General features: G+C 40.8%; 1 protein-coding gene across 1 annotated transcript in view; it reads left to right on the forward strand.

Moving 5' to 3' along the window:
- The first annotated feature begins 525 nt into the window (after nt 1–525).
- Nucleotides 526–25,376, forward strand: part of LOC128641182 (collagen alpha-1(XI) chain-like) — a 158,537-nt gene continuing 133,686 nt past the window's right edge. Inside the window, exon 1 of the mRNA XM_053693748.1 lies at nt 526–603. Coding sequence (XP_053549723.1) covers nt 526–603 — 78 coding nt within the window. The remainder of the gene's footprint in view (nt 604–25,376) is intronic.

Genomic DNA, 25,376 nt, shown 5'->3' on the forward strand with positions numbered 1-25,376 from the left:
ATGAAACATGAGAACCGGCAGAAAGCAACCAAGCAAACCTACACCAGATGGCGGCAATCTAGCAAGGAGAGTAAGCAACCCCCTGCTAGGAAGATGGGCCACGCCTGTGAATGCTGATACAAGCAGAGCTTAGCTGCACACAGAAGGGCTTAGGGAGTTCTCGGCAACATCAAATGGGGGAGGGACCCGGGCACGCACCTGCGGACACTACCCTCCCCCTGGGGCAGCCATAACTCTACCTCTGATGGCAAACTGGGGCACGGGCCCACCGCCACAAGAGAAAGCCAAACAGGCACAGCTTTTGCCACCACCCTCATAGATGTAACAATATAGCACGCCTCAAATTACATAGGAACAGGTCAATGCCCCTCTCAGTGAGGTGCACCCCGTCCCTCCTGTAGAGGCTCTTCTCAGTTGTTGTGATGTTCCCATGTTCCACAACAAAACCTCCTATCGGGGACAAGAAAATTCTCACTTCCCTGTTTCGCTTTTTATGAACCTGAAAGGCTCCCTGTGGGACTGGATATGGCGCTACTTTATCCTAGGGATGATATTGGACCATCCTATCCTAGCATTGAAGACCCAAGTATGAAAAGTGTGCAGGTCTGATTGAATCACCACACTGAGCTGTTTGCACGGCAGGAGCCCCATATCACTCCCTCCAGCTTGAATGATTAGAACATGAGGTTTCTCCCACCGATTCATAGCTCCCTGCAGTAACTCAGGAAAACCTGCCCAACTCAACCCCCTGCAACCCAACTATCTAACAGTAACCCTAGAGGAAGGGACTCCCAAATGGCATCCATCTGGTCTCGCAATGGCTCTCAGTTCCACCAAATGGATGTAGGAGTGACCCGTAATCCACACTCTCAACAAGAAACAATTAACAAGGGAACATCGCTAGGCAAAACAAAACACTTATTCAGTCAATAGCCTAACATACAACAGGTAGCTTTGTGACCTGCACCGCCCTAATGATCTAATATAGTCAGCAGACGAACCAAACCATACGTCCCCAACCCTTCAGTACCTGTCTCACCAAGAAGGTCTTGAAAGAGTCGACAAGACCGTATAGTTTACAGATGAAGGAAATGGCGGTCAGTTCTCATCTTATCGCCCCTTTAGACACACCATTACCTCATAGCTCAGCGATCCAGTCAAGGAGACCCCATTGGTCGCCAGAGCAGGACAGCCGTCCCTTGGCTTCACAGAACGCGATCCATTCAGACCAATGTCTTATGTTAGTTTTCCAGGTAGAGGGAGCCAACGAAAATCGAATCATCATTATTAAGGGTCCCCATCCAGCGCCACCTGCCATAAGTAATCAGGACAAGGACAACCATCAGGATCTGCCTCGAGAACCAAATTATAGAAAGCTTCCCACTGAAAGCGGAAAAGCGCATCAGCAATCCTATTCTGCACTCCAGGGACATGTCGTGCACGGAACACAATGTTCAGGTGCAGACACCTCAGCACCTGCAGCCTCAAGTACCTTGCTACAGCCAAAGACCCTGACGTAAGTTTGTTAATTGCAAAGACAACGCTCATGTTGTCTGTCCTAAAAACCACCTTGCAGTCGCGGAGCTGGTCGCCCCATATAGGGACACTATGATGGGGAAAAGCTCCAATAGACTGTCAATCCATGACTGAGGCCATGGGCCAGCACTCCAATGCCCGCACAGGAAAGCACTGTACCCGTGAGACCCTGCAACATCAGTGAACAATTGAATCGTCGTGTTGGAAGAAACTTCCTTCCTCCACATGCCGATCCCATTGAAGTGACTTAGGAATTGTTCCCATACCTCAAGGTAATCCACCATCTCGGGAGTAACGCGAAACCTACGTACCTGAGACAGAGTCCCGCACAATTGGCGTTTGATCCTCCTGAGGAAGATCCTCCCCATGGGAATGACTCTATCAGCAAAGTTCAAAAGACCCAGAAGGGTCTGCAGGTCCTTAATGGACCTGTAAGATTCAGACTTCATGGACCTGACTGCTCCCAGCATGCAGTCAATTTTGTCCTCAGGTAAGCGGCATTGCATCACCTCAGAGTCAACTTCGATGCCCAGGAAAGTAAGGCAGGTACAAGGACCTTGCGTATTGTCCTCTGCCAGGGGAATGCCCAACCTGCTCATCATGAGTCTGGTCACCTTCTGTGACAGACCCTTCTGTCAGGACTGAAGGAGTTAACTGTGTTTAGCTTTAAGAAGCTAATTTCTAAAGACAGGTTTGCTGGCATCAGCTATAATTAAGTTAGTGATAAACATTCCATTGTTTAATCACCTCCAGAGTCAGACTGTTGGTGATAAGGACTCCATTGTGTCTTATGTTTAACTTGTTATCTGCCTAAGTAAAGTAATGTATTCTATTGTATCATGTCAAAGGGCGTGTTCCCTCCATGTAATGTACAACAGCTTTTCAACTCCCATCTGGGGGGTCAGACCTGCATAAATACTAGGCATAGCCTTTTAATAAATGACATTCTGTTTTAAACCTGAAAACTGGCTGGGTTGTGAGTTGCTGATTCCCTATGCAGGACATTGTTCATCTGGTGTTAACCCTTGGTATCTTGTTGGTACCGTAACAATTGGTGGCAAGCGACGGAATGAACCTTATCGCCCAGAAGAGCAACTACACAAGCCAGTAACCTCAGGAAGAGGGGATTATTACAATACTGACTAAGATGGAAAGAGTACCAGGGACAGAAGGAACCAATGGGCCCAGCATAGCAGACAGAACCCCTGAAGAAGCAAGCTTTGATCGGGCGGTTAAAATAAGACTGGCACATTATGGCCCCAACCCATCTGCGGAAATTATCGACCGGGTCATAGCAGCTGTGGAGGCCAACCTACTTCGCCAAAGCGGCGCTGCAGCAGCCCAAGTCACAGCAACCCGAGTGGAAAAGGGAAAAGTAAATTTTGCAGCTTTTAAAAACTTCCTGGAAACAGAAGGAGAGATTGATGGGTACCCTTGCGGATTTTGAGAGGCAATGTGCACTACACAAGGTACCCGCAGAGGACTGGGTCACGATATTATCCGGAAAATTATCCGGCCGGGCCAGTGAGGCTTTTCGGGCCATTCCAGATGAGGAAGTCGGGGATTATAATACTGTAAAAGAGGCTCTGCTCTCCAGGTATGCGGTTACACCAGAGGCATACCGGAGGCGGTTCAGAGACACTGTTAAATTAGCTGGAGATTCCTACCTTGAGTGGGCCTGTAAGGTGCACCACACAGCAGCTCACTGGATAGCGGGGTGCCAAGCAGTGTCTGGGGAAGAGGTACTGCAGCTATTCCTGTTGGAACATTGCTTCGACAAGTTACCCGCAGGAGTTCGAGAGTGGGTTCAGGACCGTAAACCCTCCACCCTGCATGAAGCGGCTCGCTTGGCAGATGAGTATACGGATGCCCGCAAACTGGACACTGCTACCACTAAGCCCCCTGCTAGAGTGGAGTACAGACCCCCCAGTCACCCCAGCAGCTGCCAGTTACCAACCCCCGGCGCACCGCTATACCACACGGCCTCTGGCCACGAACTACCCTCAGAGAGCCCGGTTCAATTTGCGGGGCTACTCACAACCGATTCGGTGCTTTGGATGTAAGCAACTAGGGCACAAAAGACCAGAGTGTCCCCTAAATGCAGCGAACCAAGCACAGTCCTGGAGAAGACCCGCCGGCGGAATCCCATGTAATCCTCAGCCTGCGGCCCGCTACGTAGAGGCGCAAGAATGCTGGGGCATCCTACAAGAAGCAGACCTTGTGCAAGCTGCCCGCCGGAATAACCGGCAACTGGTTAAAGTGAATGGGAAGGAGGTCAGTGGTCTACGGGATACTGGTGCTACCACGACCTTGCTTCAAAAGAACTTGGTGTCTGAGAAACAGCACACTGGAGACACTGTGACTGTGAGGGTAGCAGGGGGCGCTGTGTTCCGCCTACCTGTTGCCAGGGTACATTTGGATTGGGGAGTGGGCGCTAGACCTGTGAATGTGGGGGTCATGAAGGATTTACCTGCTGATGTTCTCCTTGGAAATAACTTGGCCCCCCCTTGGTTCTGCCTATGCTCCTATGGGTCCCACCGATGTTAACCCTGTGACTACCCATGCCCAGATCCGTGCAGCAGAGACTGACCCACCTGCTGCTAAGCCCCAGGACGCTGAGCTCAGTAAATCTCTATCCACTATTGATACGTGGAAGTCCCATTACAATGTGCTGATGAAGGAGAAGAGGAGCGCAGAGGAAAAAGCACGTTTAGAACATGAATCTCTGCTAGACAAGCTGCACCGACAGACTGCAGAAAACACCAGCTTGAGAGTGGAACATGAAACATTAAAGACAAACTTAGGGACACTGGAGGAGAAGCTGACGCTGGCTCATAGTGAGGTGCAGCAACTCAAGGGCACCCTATGTCAGTATGAAGGGATTGTGAATACCTATAAAGAGCAGGTACAGAAAACTCGTAAAGAAGCTGATGGGATTTTGAAGGACTGTTTAGCCCTAGTCTGGGCACTGAGGAAGTTAAACCCTTGTCTGTATGGACAGGAATTCTCTCTCATAACGGGAATACAGATGGATTGTCCCGGCAAACTGACATGCCTACCACCTCCTAGTCCGGTCATCCCCAGGTTGACCCGCAAAAGGGTCAAGCCGGGTCTGCCGGAGTGTTCCACAAGGGGGGAGCTATGTGACAGACCCTTCTGTCAGGACTGAAGGAATTAACTGTGTTTAGCTTTAAGAAGCTAATTTCTAAAGACAGGTTTGCTGGCATCAGCTATAATTAAGTTAGTGATAAACATTCCATTGTTTAATCACCTCCAGAGTCAGACTTGGTGATAAGGACTCCATTGTGTCTTATGTTTAACTTGTTATCTGCCTAAGTAAAGTAATGTATTCTATTGTATCATGTCAAAGGGCGTGTTCCCTCCATGTAATGTACAACAGCTTTTCAACCCCCATCTGAGGGGTCAGACCTGCATAAATACTAGGCATAGCCTTTTAATAAATGACATTCTGTTTTAAACCTGAAAACTGGCTGGGTTGTGAGTTGCTGATTCCCTATGCAGGACATTGTTCATCTGGTGTTAACCCTTGGTATCTTGTTGGTACCATAACACCTTCATTAAGAAGGTGCATTCGGACGTCCCAGAGCGGCCTACCAACAGGAAGTCATCCAGGTAGTGCATCAGACTGTCAAGGCCGGCAACCGCAGCTATAGTCCAGTGCAGGAAACTACTGAATGCTTCAAAATAGGCACAAGAAATGGAGCAACCCATGGGCAGGCACCTGTCTACGAAATACTCATCCTCAAACCAACACCCCATGAGGGGTGGACGGGGAGGAGCCGAAAGGCTGATTCCACGTTCAGCTTCACCAGTAATGCCCCTTTACCCGTCCTCCTGACTAGAGAAAGAGCATCATCAAAGGACTGGTAGTGCACCGAACCAAGTTCGGCGGAGATAGCATCATTAACAGACTGTCCATTTGGAAAAGAAAGGTGTTGAATTAACCTAAATTTTCCGGGTTTCTTCTTAGGAATGACCGCAAGGGAGAGATAACCAAACATGGAATCAGTATCTCCCTAAAGGGGCTGGCCATACGGCCCACTGCAATCTCCTTGCCTAATTTTTCCCTTACCTTACTTGGGAATTGATACGCTGATTTTAGGTTCTACTCTTAATTTTTCAAGACTCATTATCCTCAGGCATAGTACCCCAGAATTAGCGTAAAGCTGATGTGGTGCCACTCTTCAAAAAGGGAAGCAGGGATGATCCAGGAAGCTATAGACCAATTAGTCTGACATCAATAGTGGGGAAGATATTTGAAGGGATTATAAGGGATTATATTGATGAGCATATTCGTGTAAACAAGATTATGAGTTCTAATCAGCATGGTTTTAGGAGAAATAGATCATGTCAAACTAATCTAATTAGATTCTATGAGGAAGTAAGTAAAAAATATAGATAAAGGGGAATCAGTTGATGTGATATACTTAGATTTTGCAAAGGCATTTGATACAGTGCCACATGAGAGATTAATGCACAAAATTAAGGGACTTGGAATAGCTGAAAATGTTCATGGATAAATAACTGGATAAAAGATAGGGAGCAACGAGTAGTAGTAGATGGATCATACTCAGATTGTACAAAGGTAATCAGTGGAGTCCGCCAGGGATCAGTGCTGGACCTTGTTCATTTTAATATTTTTATAAATGACTTGGAGCAGGGATTAAATAGCAACATCTCTATTTTTGCAGATGATACTAAGTTAAGTAAGGTCATTAGGTCAGAGCAGGATGGATGTTCATTACAAATGATTCTGCAAAAAGTAGAAGTATGGGCAGGTAAATGGAAAATTAGATTTAATACAGGAAAATGCAAAGTTCTACATTTTGGAAGTAAAAATAAGCAGGCAACGTATTTTTTAAATGGAACAAGACTTAGCCAAACAGAGGAGGAAAGGGATTTGGGAGTAGTAATAGATAACAAGCTAAAGATGGGTGCACAATGCAGGGCAGCGGCTTCAAAGGCTAATACGATACTAGCATGTATTAAAAGAGGCATTGATTCAAGGGAGGAAAGCATAATTCTGTCACTATATAAAGCCCTGGTAAGACCTCACCTTGAGTATGGAGTGGAGTTCTGGGGACCGATCGCAAAAAAAAGATATTGCAGAACTAGAAAAAGTTCAGAGAAGGGCCACAAAGCTAATAAGGGGATTAGAGAATTTAATCTATGAGGAGAGGCTAGCCAAACTGAGTCTGTTTTCTTTAGAAAAAAGGCGCTTGAGAGGTGACATGATTACTTTATATAAATATATTCAAGGCCCATATACAGAGATGGCAGAAGCTCTGTTTATTCAAAAAAAATTGTTTCTGACAAGAGGTCACAATTTAAAGTTGGAGGAAGGGAGATGTAATCTCCTGCAACGGAAACGTTTTTTCACTGTAAGAGCAATAAAATTGTGGAACTCATTACCAAAGGAGGTAGTGAATGCCAATACCCTAGATACATTTAAAAATAGTCTGGATACATTTCTGTATATAAACAAAATTCATGGATATGATTGCTAGTATTAAATGGGTCACCTTTTAGTGGGGTTATTTAAGCTTAACTGGAGCTTTTTGTAAGTATTTTAGATTTGTATAGGTTGAACTCGATGGACTTTGGTCTTTTTTAAACCTTATCTACTATGTTACTATGTTACTATGTATATGTATATAGGGTACAAATTATGCATTATTGGTGAGTTATGTATAGGGTATATGTATATAGGGTACTGATTACATATTATGGGTATGAGGTCTGTATTAGCTATATGTATATAGGGTACAGATGATGTATTATGGGTATGATGTTTGTATTAGCTATATGTACAGTATATAGTGTACAGATGATGTATTATGGGTATGATTTTTGTATTAGCTATATGTACAGTATATAGGGTACAGATTATGTATTATGGGTATGATATTTGTATTAGCTATATGTACAGTATATAGTGTACAGATGATGTATTATGGGTATGATGTTTGTATTAGCTATATGTATATAGAGTACAGATTATGTATTATGGGTATGAGGTTTGTATAGGGCATTTGTATATAGTGTACAGATTATGTATTCTGGGTATGAGGTATGTATAGGACATTTGTATATAGTGTACAGATTATGTATTATGGGTATGAGGTATGTATAGGACATTTGTATATAGTGTACAGATTATGTATTATGGGTATGAGGTATGTATAGTACATTTGTATATAGTGTACAGATTATGTATTATGGGTTTGAGGTTTGTATAAGCTATAATAGAACAGAAGACAGGAATGATCCGTCCGGGTAAAAAACAAAAGATTCTTTATTTCCACTGTTTAAAAACCACAGAGTCCATGGAAAAGCATCCGAGGGTGTAGTGTGTTAGATAGGTTTACGCTTTTCGGTGTATTATGGGTATGAGGTTTGTATTAGCTATATGTATATAGGGTACAGATGATGTATTATGGGTATGAGGTTTGTATTAGCTATATGTATATAGGGTACAGATGATGTATTATGGGTATGAGGTTTGTATTAGCTATATGTTTATAGGGTACAGATGATGTATTATGGGTATGAGGTTTGTATTAGCTATATGAATATAGTGTACAGATGATGTATTATGGGTATGAGGTTTGTATTAGCTATATGAATATAGTGCACATATGATGTATTATGGGTAAGAGGTAGGTATAGGGCATTTGTATATAGGGTACAGATGATGTATTATGGGTATGAGGTTTGTATTAGCTATATGTATATAGGGTATAGATGATGTATTATGGGTGTGAGGTGTGTATTAGCTATATGTATATAGGGTACAGATGATGTATTATGGGTAAGAGGTAGGTATAGGGCATTTGTATATAGGGTACAGATGATGTATTATGGGTATGAGGTATGTATAGGTATATATAGGCTATATGTATATATGGTACAGACAATGGTGCAGTAGAGAGCAGTATATATAGGTGAGCTGGAGTTGCACTATATTTTGTGATATCTGTGTACAGGTACAGAGGATATGTGTTCAAATGCAGAGATATTGGTTGATTGTTGTGATTAGTACCAGTCATCTCCCAGATATATAACATTTCTGTTCATTAAACATTTCGCTGTCACAATGAAACGACCCACATGGGATTACAGATTTATCACAAAACAGTGGCGAGGGAGATATGAAGTTGCATTCATTTTATGCAAATGATCTGATTTAGAATTATAATAAAGATCTGAGTCATTATGTTTTCCAGCGGCTGAAAGCCGGAGCCCCTTATTACAAAAACTCCGAGCTCTGAGCAGTGGCATCCAGTTGTATTGTAAGAAAACCCAGTGAATGTTGTGGGGGAAGGAGCGGCGTACTCTGCAACACAGCCACGTCCAGCACTTCAAATTACTCCTTAATATTTACTGATACAGATTAAATGCGATGGAAGTTCTGACGCTAGCAATTGCTTCTTATCTGAAGATAAGCTATATGCAGTATGGAGGGATTTGCTCACACAGGCATAGGGAAGAATAGAAACATGTACAAGTCAAACAAAATATTTAGTGACCATAAAAAATATTCTCATGTGCTCCCTGGGGTGAGTCTGGTGTGTGCATATAGTAATGACGGTGTGTGTGTATATAACAATGACAGCAATGACGGTGTGTGTGTATATAACAATTACGGGGTGTGTCTATAACAATGACGGTGTGTGTGTGTGTATATAACAATTACGGGGTGTGTGTTTATAACAATAACGGTGTGTGTGTGTGTGTCTATAACAATGACGGTGTGTGTGTGTGTGTGTGTATATAACAATTACGGGGTGTGTCTATAACAATGACGGTGTGTGTGTGTGTGTATATAACAATTACGGGGTGTGTCTATAACAATGACAGTGTGTGTATGTATATAACAATTACGGGGTGTGTGTTTATAACAATTACGGGGTGTGTGTTTATAACAATGACGGTGTGTGTCTATAACAATGACGGCGTGTGTGTGTGTGTATATAACAATTACGGGGTGTGTGTGTCTATAACAATGACGGTGTGTGTGTATATAACAATAACGGGGTGTGTGTGTATATAACAATTACGGGGTGTGTGTGTGTGTATATATAACAATGATGGTGTGTGTGTGTATATAACAATGACGGCAATGACGGCAATGATGGTGTGTGTGTATAACAATTACGGGGTGTGTGTGTGTATATATAACAATGATGGTGTGTGTGTGTGTCTATAACAATTACGGGGATTGTGTGTGTGTCTATAACAATGACTGTGTGTCTGTGTGTGTGTGTGTGTATATAACAATTACGGGGTGTGTCTATAACAATGACGGTGTGTGTGTGTGTCTATAACAATTACGGGGTGTGTGTCTATAACAATGACGGTGTGTGTGTGTGTATATATAACAATGACGGTGTGTGTGTGTGTGTATATAACAATTACGGGGTGTGTGTATATAACAATTACGGGGTGTGTGTGTATATAACAATTACGGGGTGTGTCTATAACAATGACGGTGTGTGTGTGTGTGTATATATAACAATTACGGGGTGTGTGTGTATATAACAATTACGGGGTGTGTGTGTATATAACAATTACGGGGTGTGTGTGTCTATAACAATAACGGGGTGTGTGTGTATATAACAATGACTGTGTGTGTGTATATAACAATGATGGTGTGTGTGTATATATAACAATGATGGTGTGTGTGTGTGTATATATAACAATGACGGTGTGTGTGTGTGTGTATATATAGCAATGATGGTGTGTGTGTATATAACAATGATGGTGTATGTGTGTGTATATAGAAATGACGGTGTGTGTATATAGCAATGACGGTGTGTGTATATAGCAATGGCAGTGTGTGTGTGTATATATATATATATATATATATATATATATATGTATGTATACAATTAAGCATTATTAAAAGTACTAAATTACAGAAAAAAACAAACACTAAGTTACAAAAAAAAATAAAAAAGAATTACACCTAATCTAATAGCCCTATCAAAATAAAAAAAAAATAGCCTACAATAAACTACCAATTGTCCTTAAAAAGGCCTTTTGTGGGTCATTGCCCTAAAGAAATCAGCTCTTTTACCTGTAAAAAAAAAAATACAAACACCCCCCAACAGTAAAACCCACCACCCAACTAACCAACCCCTCCCAAATAAAAAACCTATCTTAAATAACCTAAGCTCCCCATTGCCCTGAAAAGGGCATTTGTATGGGCATTGCCCTTAAAAGGGCATTTAGCTCTTTTACATGCCCAGACCCTAATCTAAAAATAAAACCCACCCTAAAAAACCTTAAATAAACCTAACACTTTTTTATTTTGATAGGGCTGTTAGATTAGGTGTAATTCTTTTTTATTATTGATAATGTGTTTTTTTATTTTTCATAATTTAGTGTTTTTTATTTTTTGTAACTTAGCGTTTATTTTTTTGTAATTTAGTACTTTTAATAATGTTTTATTGTATATTTAATTAATTTGAGTAGGGTTAAGTTTTAATTTATTTAATTTAATGGTAGTTTAATTTAATTGTAGGATAATAGTTAGGGTAGGTTAATTAATAGTTTAATATAGTTTATTTTAATTCTAGAGGTTAGTTTAAATTTATTTGAAGATAGGGATGTTGTAATTTTAATTTAAAGTTAGCGAGTTGTTAGGTTTAGGGGTTAATAGCTTAATTTATTTTTTGGCGATGTGGGGGGCTGACGGTTTAGGGGTTAATAGGTTTAGTTAGTGTTAGTGATGTGGGAGGCCAGAGGTTTAGGGGTTAATACGTTTATTTAGGTTGTTGCGGGGTCGGGAGCGGCAGGATAGGGGTTAATAAATGTGTTTATGTTGCGGCGGGGTTGGGGAGCGGCAGGATAGGGGTTAATATGTTTATTTATGTTGCAGCAGGGTCAGGGAGCAATGGGATATGGGTTAATAACTTTAATTAGGTTGGGGCATGGTCGGGCAGCGGTGGGATAGGGGTTAATAACTTTATTTAGGTTGCGGCGGGGTCGGGGAGCGGCGGGATAGGGGTCAAACATTTTAGTATAGTGGCGGCGTTTAGTGACAGGGTATAAATAAAGTTGGGAAAAAGCCGAATAGACGCGAGATCGATGACTGCTAGTTAACAACAGTCCGATGCTCATCGCCCCGTACTTGGTGCGCGTGTTTTTGCCGGCTTTTTTTATAAATAAGGAGAGCATATTGAGATACGCGGCCGCGATGTTAGGCAATGTTAGGCGAGCATATTGGTGCCGGCAAATGAAACAAAGTTGAGGCTTTGATAAATATCCCCCTGTGTGTGTATGTATATAACAATGAAGGTTTGTGTGTCTGTAAATAGTAATGATGGTGTCTGCGTGTATATATAGCAATGATGGTGTGTGTGTGCATATAGCAATGACGGTGTGTATATAGCAATGACGATGTGTGTGTATATAACAATGATGGTGTGTGTGTATAACAATGAAGGTGTGTGTGTGTGTGTGTGTATAACAATGACAGTGTGTGTGTGTGTATATAACAATGATGGTGTGTATATACTGTATAACAATGATGGTGTGTGTATATAACAATGATGGTGTGTGTGTATAACAATGAAGGTGTGTGTGTGTGTATAACAATGACAGTGTGTGTGTGTGTGTATATAACAATGATGTTGTGTATATACTGTATAACAATGATGGTGTGTATATACTGTATAACAATGATGGTGTGTGTATATAACTATGACAGTGTGTGTGTGTGTGTGTATAGCAATGATGGTGTGTGTGTGCGGGTATATATAGCAATAAAGGTGTATGTGTATATAACAGTGATGGTGTGTGTGTGTGTATATAGCAATGATGGTGTGTGTATATATAACAATAAAGGTGTCTGTGTGTGTATATATAACAATGAAGGTGTCTGTGTGTGTATATAGCAATGAAGGTGTGTGTGGGTGTGTACATATAACAATGACGATGTGTGTATATAACAATGACGGTGTGTGTCTATAACAATGAAAGTGTGTGTGTGTATAACAATTAGGGTTGCACCGATACCATTTTTTTAAGACAGAGTACAAGTACCGATACTTTTTTTCAAATACTCACCGATACCAATTACCGATACTTTTTTTTATGTCATGACAGTTTACCAAGCACAATACAGACTAATGATTTAAGATAGCTTCTTTATAATTATGAACTGTAACTCAAAAGACATTTTGAAATAATAAAACAGTTGTATGTGCTTGTTGTCACAAAGTTTACAGAACATGTTTATAAATAAAATTATTACAATAACATATTAATAATAACAATAAATAACAGCTGCAGCAGCTAGGGCTGGAAAGCTACAATTTAAATGGGGGATTACTGGATGCAAATGGGTTGTAGGGTGCCTATATAACTCATCAATCTGACATTTGTACCTTATACAAAGTAATATAATTTAATTCTGAAAATAATATTGAGGAAAGAGTATCCCAGTAATTCCCTTTGAGAAAATAGGGCTGGTCTTCATATTTTTCCAGGGCTGCTTTTTATTCCCAGTCCAGCCCTGGCAAAGGATGTTCCTCAGAGTACAGTATGTTTTGAGCATAATTGTGCAAGAGGAGAACTAGTAGTATAACAGGCAATCTAGCAATTAGAATATTTTTTCAAAAGTTAGTGGAAAGTTCTTATTAAGGAACAGAAGCATCTCTGCATGTTCAGCTATAAGTCTGTTTCTGCTATCAGTAAGGACGTTTGAAGCTAAGCTGAACAGTCTTTCACTTTTCATACTACTGCATGGGTTAGAAAGATATTTTTGGGCCATTAAATCTCAGTTTATTAACTGTCCAGTACTTCAGGGGTTTGTCTGAATGACTGCTCTGATTTACAATAATACAAATAACAGCAATTTGTATTGGCAGAACAATTTTTAGTTAAGTCTCCACTCCAGCTTAAAATGAAATGGGAACATGCAGTTTGAAAAATGCCACAAAATGGCGTATGGGTAGGAATTGGAGGTATCGGTTTAAGTATCGGTGCATTTGCACGAGTACAAGTACTCATGCAAATACTTGGTATCGGCACCGATACCGATACTAGTATCGGTATCGGTGCAACCCTAATAACAATGAAGGTGTGTGTGTATATAACAATGAAGGTGTGTGTGTGTGTGTGTGTGTGCATATAGCAATGAAGGTGTGTGTGTATATAACAATGAAGGTGTGTATATAGCAATGAAGGTGTGTATATAGCAATGAAGGTGTGTGTATAGCAATGAAGGTGGGCCTTTGAGAAAGCCCAAACGGGCGAAACGCATCAGAGCAGTATCAGAGGACGCCTTTTTAATTAAGTGTGCAATGTTGAGGCTTATCCAGTGAGCTTACCCTCCGTATATATGTACTCAAGCCTTTGATGTAATATCTGTAATTAGTGGGGACAACCTGGTGAGATGTCAGCTGCTAGCCTTGCTATACAGCACTCACATAACAGTGAGCTGTGACTTGATTTACCACAAATATATTAGATGTATTAGAGCTCTAAGTGAGTGTATGCAATAGCGAACTATTATTATATTATACACACAAGTGTTAACTTACCATTACTGCAAAATATGCGTTTGGTGACTAGTAAACTTAACTTACACTGCACATAGGGATAGCAAAACACTATCACCTAGATTACAGTCCATATATACAAAGTGTGACATCACCACAGTACAATCTTGCTTCAAAAAGGTGAAAAATTCTTTTTATTTAGGTACAACAACCATAAAAAGGCGACGTTTCGGACCTACATGGTCCTTATTCATGCATAGTTAAAAAACAGATAGATAGACATTTAAAAAGGTTATCAGAGCCAATCAGGGTTCAGCACTACATGCTAATTGATTTAACTCATACCTGTCCAGGTATTCCAATTTTCATTACCTTAGAGCCCCCTGGTGGCACCAGAACACATAACATATAAAAAATCTCATAAAAACAAATACAAATCATAGTCCCTATTCAAACCATAAGGGTGTAAGGTGTTCAGACGTTTAATCCACCAAACTTCTTTTTGTTTTAGTTTTAATTCCCTATTACCCCCTCTTCTATGAATGGGGATATGGTCTATTATTTGAAAGCAAAGCTGACTAACTGTATGTCCCATGTGTGTGAAATGTGCAGATACTGGTAGTGACAGGTCTTTTGATTTGATAGAGGCCTTATGCTGACTAAACCTATCCCTGGCGGCCTGGGTGGTCTCGCCAATATAACAAAGCCCACATGGGCATTTAAGTAAATAAATTACATAGTTGGTCTGACATGTATACAATCCATTTATAATATATTGTTTCCTTTTATCCTTCTGTGCCAGGTATTTACTTTTTATTATGGAATTACAGGAAGAGTAAGTACTGTCAGTTACACATTACAGTTATAAGTTATATTAGGGTTATACAACTAATAATAAGTGTAATGTCAGCTACAGATCACTGCAGCAGGATACAGCATCAGCTAGTCAGGAATAGTAATTACTGTCAGTTACACATTACAGTTATAAGTTATATTACAGTTATACAGCTAATAATAAGTGTAATGTCAGCTACAGATCAGTGCAGCAGGATACAGCATCAGCTAGTCAGGAAGAGTAAGTACTGTCAGTTACACATTACAGTTATACAGCTAATAATAAGTGTAATGTCAGCTACAGATCAGTGCAGCAGGATACAGCATCAGCCAGTCAGGAAGAGTAAGTACTGTCAGTTACACATTACAGTTATAAGTTATATTGCAGTTATACAGCTAATAATAAGTGTAATGTCAGCTACAGATCAGTGCAGCAGGATACAGTATCAGCTAGTCAGGAAGAGTAAGTACTGTCAGTTACACATTACAGTTATAAGTTATATTACAGTTATACAGCTAATAATAAGTGTAATGTCAGCTACAGATCAGTGCAGCAGGATACAGTATCAGCTAGTCAGGAAGAGTAAGTACTGTCAGTTACACATTACAGTTATAAGTTATATTACAGTTATACAGCTAATAATAAGTGTAATGTCAGCTACAGATCAGTGCAGCAGGATACAGCATCAGCTAGTCAGGAAGAGTAAGTACTGTCAGTTACACATTACAGTTATAAGTTATATTACAGTTATACAGCTAATAATAAGTGTAATGTCAGCTACAGATCAGTGCAGCAGGATACAGCATCAGCTAGTCAGGAAGAGTAAGTACTGTCAGTTACACATTATAAGTTATATTACAGTTATACAGCTAATAATAAGAGTAATGTCAGCTACAGATCAGTGCAGCAGGATACAGCATCAGCTAGTCAGTAAGAGTAAGTACTGTCAGTTACACATTACAGCTATAAGTTATATTACAGTTATACAGCTAATAATAAGTGTAATGTCAGCTATAGATCAGTGCAGCAGGATACAGCATCAGCCAGTCAGGAAGAGTAAGTACTGTCAGTTACACATTACAGTTATAAGTTATATTACAGTTATACAGCTAATAATAAGTGTAATGTCAGCTACAGATCAGTGCAGAGGATACAGCATCAGCTAGTCAGGAAGAGTAAGTACTGTCAGTTACACATTACAATTATGTTATATTACAGTTATACAGCTAATAATAAGTGTAATGTCAGCTACAGATCAGTGCAGCAGGATACAGCATCAGCTAGTCAGGAAGAGTAAGTACTGTCAGTTACACATTACAGTTATAAGTTATATTACAGTTATACAGCTAATAATAAGTGTAATGTCAGCTACAGATCAGTGCAGCAGGATACATCATCAGCTAGTCAGGAAGAGTAAGTACTGTCAGTTACACATTACAGTTATAAGTTATATTACAGTTATACAGTTAATAATAAGTGTGTCAGCTACAGATCACTGCAGAGGATACAGCATCAGCTAGTCAGGAAGAGTAAGTACGGTCAGTTACACATTACAGTTATAAGTTATATTACAGTTATACAGTTAATAATAAGTGTAATGTCAGCTACATATCAGTGCAGCAGGATACAGCATCAGCTAGTCAGGAAGAGTAAGTACTGTCAGTTACACATTACAGTTATAAGTTATATTACAGTTATACAGCTAATAATAAGTGTAATGTCAGCTACAGATCAGTGCAGCAGGATACAGCATCAGCTAGTCAGGAAGAGTAAGTACTGTCAGTTACACATTACAGATATAAGTTATATTACAGTTATACAGCTAATAATAAGTGTAATGTCAGCTACAGATCACTGCAGAGGATACGGCATCAGCTAGTCAGGAAGAGTAAGTACTGTCAGTTACACATTACAGTTATAAGTTATATTACAGTTATACAGCTAATAATAAGTGTAATGTCAGCTACAGATCACTGCAGAGGATACAGCATCAGCTAGTCAGGAAGAGTAAGTACTGTCAGTTACACATTACAGTTATAAGTTATATTACAGTTATACAGCTAATAATAAGTGTAATGTCAGCTACAGATCACTGCAGCAGGATACAGTATCAGCTAGTCAGGAAGAGTAAGTACTGTCAGTTACACATTACAGTTATAAGTTATATTACAGTTATACAGTTAATAATAAGTGTAATGTCAGCTACAGATCAGTGCAGCAGGATACAGCATCAGCTAGTAAGGAAGAGTAAGTACTGTCAGTTACACATTACAGTTATAAGTTATATTACAGTTATACAGTTAATAATAAGTGTAATGTCAGCTACAGATCACTGCAGCAGGATACAGCATCAGCTAGTCAGGAAGAGTAAGTACTGTCAGTTACACATTACAGTTATAAGTTATATTACAGTTATACAGCTAATAATAAGTGTAATGTCAGCTACAGATCACTGCAGAGGATACAGCATCAGCTAGTCAGGAAGAGTAAGTACAGTCAGTTACACATTACAGCTATAAGTTATATTACAGTTATACAGCTAATAATAAGTGTAATGTCTCTAATAATAAGTGTAATGTCAGCTACAGATCAGTGCAGAGGATACAGCATCAGCCAGTCAGGAAGAGTAAGTACTGTCAGTTACACATTACAGTTATATGTTATATTACAGTTATACAGCTAATAATAAGTGTAATGTCAGCTACAGATCACTGCAGAGGATACAGCATCAGCTAGTCAGGAAGAGTAAGTACTGTCAGTTACACATTACAGTTATAAGTTATATTACAGTTATACAGCTAATAATAAGTATAATGTCAGCTACAGATCAGTGCAGAGGATACAGCATCAGCTAGTCAGGAAGAGTAAGAACTGTCAGTTACACATTACAGTTATACGTTATATTACAGTTATACAGCTAATAATAAGTGTAATGTCAGCTACAGATCAGTGCAGCAGGATACAGCATCAGCTAGTCAGGAAGAGTAAGTACTGTCAGTTACACATTACAGTTATAAGTTATATTACAGTTATACAGCTAATAATAAGTGTAATGTCAGCAACAGATCTGTGCAGCAGGATACAGCATCAGCTAATCAGGAAGAGTAAGTACTGTCAGTTACACATTACAGTTATAAGTTATATTACAGGTATACAGTTAATAATAAGTGTAATGTCAGCTACAGATCAGTACAGCAGGATACAGCATCAGCCAGTCAGGAAGAGTAAGTACTGTCAGTTACACATTACAGTTATATGTTATATTACAGTTATACAGCTAATAATAAGTGTAATGTCAGCTACAGATCACTGCAGAGGATACAGCATCAGCCAGTCAGGAAGAGTAAGTACTGTCAGTTACACATTACAGTTATAAGTTATATTACAGTTATACAGCTAATAATAAGTGTAATGTCAGCTACAGATCACTACAGCAGGATACAGCTTCAGCTAGTCAGGAAGAGTAAGACTGTCAGTTACACATTACAGTTATAAGTTATATTACAGTTATACAGCTAATAATAAGTGTAATGTCAGCTACAGATCAGTGCAGCAGGATACAGCATCAGCTAGTCAGGAAGAATAAGTACTGTCAGTTACACATTACAGTTATAAGTTATATTACAGTTATACAGTTAATAATAAGTATAATGTCAGCTACAGATCAGTACAGCAGGATACAGCATCAGTCAGTCAGGAAGAGTAAGTACTGTCAGTTACACATTACAGTTATAAGTTATATTACAGTTATACAGCTAATAATAAGTGTAATGTCAGCTACAGATCACTGCAGCAGGATACAGCATCAGCTAGTCAGGAAGAGTAAGTACTGTCAGTTACACATTACAGTTATAAGTTATATTACAGTTATACAGCTAATAATAAGTGTAATGTCAGCTACAGATCAGTGCAGCAGGATACAGCATCAGCTAGTCAGGAAGAGTAAATACTGTCAGTTACACATTACAGTTATAAGTTATATTACAGTTATACAGCTAATAATAAGTGTAATGTCAGCTACAGATCACTGCAGCAGGATACAGCATCAGCTAGTCAGGAAGAGTAAGTACTGTCAGTTACACATTACAGTTATAAGTTATATTACAGTTATACAGCTAATAATAAGTGTAATGTCAGCTATAGATCACTGCAGAGGATACAGCATCAGCCAGTCAGGAAGAGTAAGTACTGTCAGTTACACATTACAGTTATAAGTTATATTACAGTTATACAGCTAATAATAAGTGTAATGTCAGCTACAGATCAGTGCAGAGGATACAGCATCAGCTAGTCAGGAAGAGTAAGTACTGTCAGTTACACATTACAGCTATAAGTTATATTACAGTTATACAGTTAATAATAAGTATAATGTCAGCTACAGATCAGTGCAGCAGGATACAGCATCAGCCAGTCAGGAAGAGTAAGTACAGTCAGTTACACATTACAGTTATAAGTTATATTACAGTTATACAGTTAATAATAAGTGTAATGTCAGCTACAGATCACTGCAGAGGATACAGCATCAGCTAGTCAGGAAGAGTAAGTACTGTCAGTTACACATTATAAGTTATATTACAGTTATACAGTTAATAATAAGTGTAATGTCAGCTACAGATCAGTGCAGCAGGATACAGCATCAGCCAGTCAGGAAGAGTAAGTACTGTCAGTTACACATTACAGTTATAAGTTATATTACAGTTATACAGTTAATAATAAGTGTAATGTCAGCTACAGATCACTGCAGCAGGATACAGCATCAGCTAGTCAGGAAGAGTAAGTACTGTCAGTTACACATTACAGTTATAAGTTATATTACAGTTATACAGCTAATAATAAGTGTAATGTTAGCTACAGATCACTGCAGCAGGATACAGCATCAGCTAGTCAGGAAGAGTAAGTACTGTCAGTTACACATTACAGTTATAAGTTATATTACAGTTATACAGTTAATAATAAGTGTAATGTCAGCTACAGATCACTGCAGCAGGATACAGCATCAGCTAGTCAGGAAGAGTAAGTACTGTCAGTTACACAGTTAACAGTTATACAGTTATACATTACTCTGGATTACTGGCTACAAAACAGACTTATACAGCTGGTCAGGTAGTTCCCTTGTCATTTTGCATATTACCTGATTCTGAGATTACTATAGTGCTGCATACACAGTGTACAGGACTGCTACTATAAGGAGTGCAGCAGCCAATCATTATAAGGGAGTATATATGGGTATATATCCATATTACTGTGCGCAAATCTACAGGAGCCACCTTGTTATGTAATCCAGTGAAAAAAATGTGAGTCTACATTTAACAATGAAGGTGTGTGTGTCTGTATGACTCTCTCACCATGTACAGCTCATGTGTGCAACACACAACTCTCTCACCTGCTGCACATGTGTACAACACACGACTCACTCACCTGCAGCTCATGTGTACAACACACAACTCTCTCACCTGCTGCACATGTGTACAACACACAACTCTCTCACCTGCAGCTCATGTGTACAACACACAACTCTCTCACCTGCAGCTCATGTGTACAACACACAACTCTCTCACCTGCAGCTCATGTGTACAACACACAACTCTCTCACCTGCAGCTCATGTGTACAACACACAACTCTCTCACCTGCAGCTCATGTGTACAACACACGACTCTCTCATCTGCAGCTCATGTGTACAACACACAACTCTCTCACCTGCTGCTCATGTGTACAACACACAACTCTCTCACCTGCTGCTCATGTGTACAACACACAACTCTCTCACCTGCAGCTCATGTGTACAACACACAACTCTCTCACCTGCAGCTCATGTGTACAACACACGACTCTCTCACCTGCAGCTCATGTGTACAACACACAACTCTCTCACCTGCTGCTCATGTGTACAACACACGACTCTCTCATCTGCAGCTCATGTGTATAACACACAACTCTCTCACCTGCAGCTCATGTGTACAACACACAACTCTCTCACCTGCTGCACATGTGTACAACACATGACTCTCTCACCTGCTGCTCATGTGTACAACACACGACTCTCTCACCTGCAGCTCATGTGTACAACACACAACTCTCTCACCTGCAGCTCATGTGTACAACACACAACTCTCTCACCTGCAGCTCATGTGTATAACACACAACTCTCTCACCTGCAGCACATGTGTACAACACACAACTCTCTCACCTGCAGCTCATGTGTACAACACACAACTCTCTCACCTGCAGCTCATGTGTATAACACACAACTCTCTCACCTGCAGCTCATGTGTATAACACACAACTCTCTCACCTGCTGCTCATGTGTACAACACACAACTCTCTCACCTGCAGCTCATGTGTATAACACACAACTCTCTCACCTGCTGCTCATGTGTACAACACACAACTCTCTCACCTGCTGCTCATGTGTACAACACACGACTCTCTCACCTGCAGCTCATGTGTACAACACACGACTCTCTCACCTGCAGCTCATGTGTACAACACACGACTCTCTCACCTGCAGCTCATGTGTTTAACACACAACTCTCTCACCTGCAGCTCATGTGTATAACACACAACTCTCTCACCTGCTGCTCATGTGTACAACACACAACTCTCTCACCTGCAGCTCATGTGTACAACACACGACTCTCTCATCTGCAGCTCATGTGTACAACACACAACTCTCTCACCTGCTGCTCATGTGTATAACACACGACTCTCTCACCTGCAGCTCATGTGTACAACACACAACTCTCTCACCTGCTGCTCATGTGTACAACACACGACTCTCTCACCTGCAGCTCATGTGTATAACACACAACTCTCTCACCTGCTGCTCATGTGTACAACACATGACTCTCTCACGTGCACATCATGTGTGCAAGACACGACTCTCTCACCTGCAGCTCATGTGTAAAACACACGACTCTCTCACGTGCACATCATGTGTGCAAGACACGACTCTCTCACCTGCAGCTCATGTGTTTAACACACGACTCTCTCACCTGCAGCTCATGTGTACAACACACGACTCTCTCACATGCAGCTCATGTGTAAAACACACGACTCTCTCACGTGCACATCATGTGTGCAAGACACGACTCTCTCACCTGCAGCTCATGTGTTTAACACACGACTCTCTCACCTGCAGCTCATGTGTACAACACACAACTCTCTCACCTGCTGCTCATGTGTACAACACACGACTCTCTCACGTGCACATCATGTGTGCAAGACACGACTCTCTCACCTGCAGCTCATGTGTAAAACACACGACTCTCTCACGTGCAGCTCATGTGTACAACACACAACTCTCTCACCTGTAGCTCATGTGTGCAACACACAACTCTCTCACCGGCAGCTCATGTGTACAACACACGACTCGCTCACCTGCAGCTCATGTGTACAACACACAACTCTCTCACCTGCAGCTCATGTGTACAACACACAACTCTCTCACCTGCTGCACATGTGTACAACACACAACTCTCTCACCTGCTGCTCATGTGTACAACACACAACTCTCTCACTATGTGCAGCTCATGTGTACAACACACAACTCTCTCACCTGCTGCTCATGTGTACAACACACAACTCTCTCACCTGCTGCTCATGTGTACAACACACAACTCTCTCACCTGCAGCTCATGTGTACAACACACAACTCTCTCACCTGCAGCTCATGTGTACAACACTCAACTCTCTCACCTGCAGCTCATGTGTACAACACACAACTCTCTCACCTGCAGCTCATGTGTACAACACACAACTCTCTCACCTGCTGCTCATGTGTACAACACACAACTCTCTCACCTGCTGCTCATGTGTACAACACACAACTCTCTCACCTGCTGCTCATGTGTACAACACACGGCTCTCTCACCTGCTGCTCATGTGTACAACACACAACTCTCTCACTATGTGCAGCTCATGTGTACAACACACAACTCTCTCACCTGCAGCTCATGTGTACAAAACACGGCTCTCTCACCTGCTGCTCATGTGTACAACACACAACTCTCTCACTATGTGCAGCTCATGTGTACAACACACAACTCTCTCACCTGCAGCTCATGTGTACAACACACGACTCTCTCACCTGCTGCTCATGTGTACAACACACGACTCTCTCACCTGCAGCTCATGTGTACAACACACGACTCTCTCACCTGCAGCTCATGTGTACAACACACAACTCTCTCACCTGCTGCTTATGTGTACAACACACGACTCTCTCACCTGCTGCTCATGTGTACAACACAAGACTCTCTCACCTGCTGCTCATGTGTACAACACACGGCTCTCTCACCTGCAGCTCATGTGTACAACACACGACTCTCTCACCTGCTGCTCATGTGTACAACACACGACTCTCTCACCTGCAGCTCATGTGTACAACACACGACTCTCTCACCTGCAGCTCATGTGTACAACACACAACTCTCTCACCTGCTGCTCATGTGTACAACACACAACTCTCTCACCTGCTGCTCAGGGGGTCGATCCGATATAAAGCGTCGCCCGCAAAAGCCGGCGACGCCAATAATTGCGCGGATTTGGTATCCTATATACGGCGTAAGCTAGAAGTTACGCGCGTATATTTCTGCCGTCGCCCGCAGTTTTTTGGGCCATAGGCAGGTATACCAAACCCGCGCAATTTGGTATCCAATATGCAGCGTAAGGACTTACGTGGCGAAAATGGAGAAAACTTACTCCATTTTCACCTCGCCACAAAAAGCAGCCGTAAGAAGCCTTACGCTGACTATTGGAGCCCCGTAACTCCCTAAACTAGCTGCTAAAATAAACCTAACACCTAACGCATGCGCAATGTCTATCTCCCTGTCAACCGCGATCTGCTAAAATAAACCTAACACCTAACGCATGCGCAATGTCTATCTCCCTGTCAACCGCGATCCCCCCCCCCCGAAATCCCTAATAAAGTTATTACCCCCTAAAACGCCGCTCCCCGACCCCGCCGCCATCTACATAAACTAACCCCCTACTGTGAGCCCCTAAAACCGCCGCCATCTACCTTATCTATCCCGTAATCTGACCCCTTACACCGCCGCCACCTATATAAAAATTATTAACCCCTAATTTAATCTACCTACCCCGCCGCCAGCTATGTTATCTATATTAACCCTAAGTATATTATAGTTAATATAGTTATTACATTATATATATTAACTATATTAATCCTAATTATATTAGGGTTAATATAGTTAATATAGTATTTATATTAACTATATTAACTCTATCTAACCCTAACACCCCTAACTATATTTATATTAAATTAATCTAATTAATTTATAAACTAAAATATTCCTATTTAAATCTAAATACTTACCTATAAAATAAACCCTAAGATAGCTACAATATAATTAATAATTACATTGTAGCTATGTTAGGGTTAATATTTATTTTACAGGTAAATAGTTAATTATTTTAACTAGGTATAATAGATATTAAATAGTTATTAACTATTTAATATCTACCTAGTTAAAATAATTACCCAATTACCTGTAAAATAAATACACCTACACTATCAATAAATGTAATAAACTACTAACATCTATCTAAAAATACAATTAAATTAACTAAACTAAATTACAAAAAAAAACAAACACTAAATTACAAAAAATAAAAAAAGGATTACAAGATTTTTAAGCTAATTACACCTATTCTAAGCCCCCTAATAAAATAATAAACCCCCAAAATAACAAAACTTCCCTGCCCTATTCTAAATTAAACAAATTTCAAAGCTCTTTACCTTACCAGCCCTTAAAAGGGCCTTTTGTGGGGCATGCCCCAAAGAATTCAGCTCTTTTGCATTCAATAAATACAATCCCCCCCCCCCATTACAACCCACCACCCACATACCCCTACTCTAAACCCACCCAAACCCCCCTTAAAAAATCCTAACACTACCCCCCTGAAGATCTCCCTACCTTGTCTTCACCACACCGGGCCGAACTCCTGATCCTCCAAGCGGCAAAGAAGAAATCTTCCTCCGGCGATGTCGTCCTCCAAGCGGCAAAGAAGAATTCTTCCTCCGGCGACGTCTTCCTCCAAGCGGCAGCAAAGTCTTCATTCTTCCGGCGGCATCTTCAATCTTCTTTCTTCGCTCCGCCGCCGCGGAGCATCCATCCCGACCGACTGCTAAACTTGGAATGAGGTACCTTTAAATGACGTCATCCAAGATGGCGTCCGCCGAATTCCGATTGGCTGATAGGATTCTATCAGCCAATCGGAATTAAGTTAAAAAAATCTGATTGGCTGATTGAATCAGCCAATCAGATTCAAGTTCAATCCGATTGGCTGATCCAATCAGCCAATCAGATTGAGCTTGCATTCTATTGGCTGATCGGAACAGCCAATAGAATGCGAGCTCAATCTGATTGGCTGATTGGATCAGCCAATCGGATTGAACTATATTCTGATTGGCTGATTCCATCAGCCAATCAGAAAATTCCTACCTTAATTCCGA

Source organism: Bombina bombina, chromosome 10 (assembly GCF_027579735.1).
Source record: "Bombina bombina isolate aBomBom1 chromosome 10, aBomBom1.pri, whole genome shotgun sequence".
Lineage (NCBI taxonomy): Eukaryota > Metazoa > Chordata > Amphibia > Anura > Bombinatoridae > Bombina > Bombina bombina.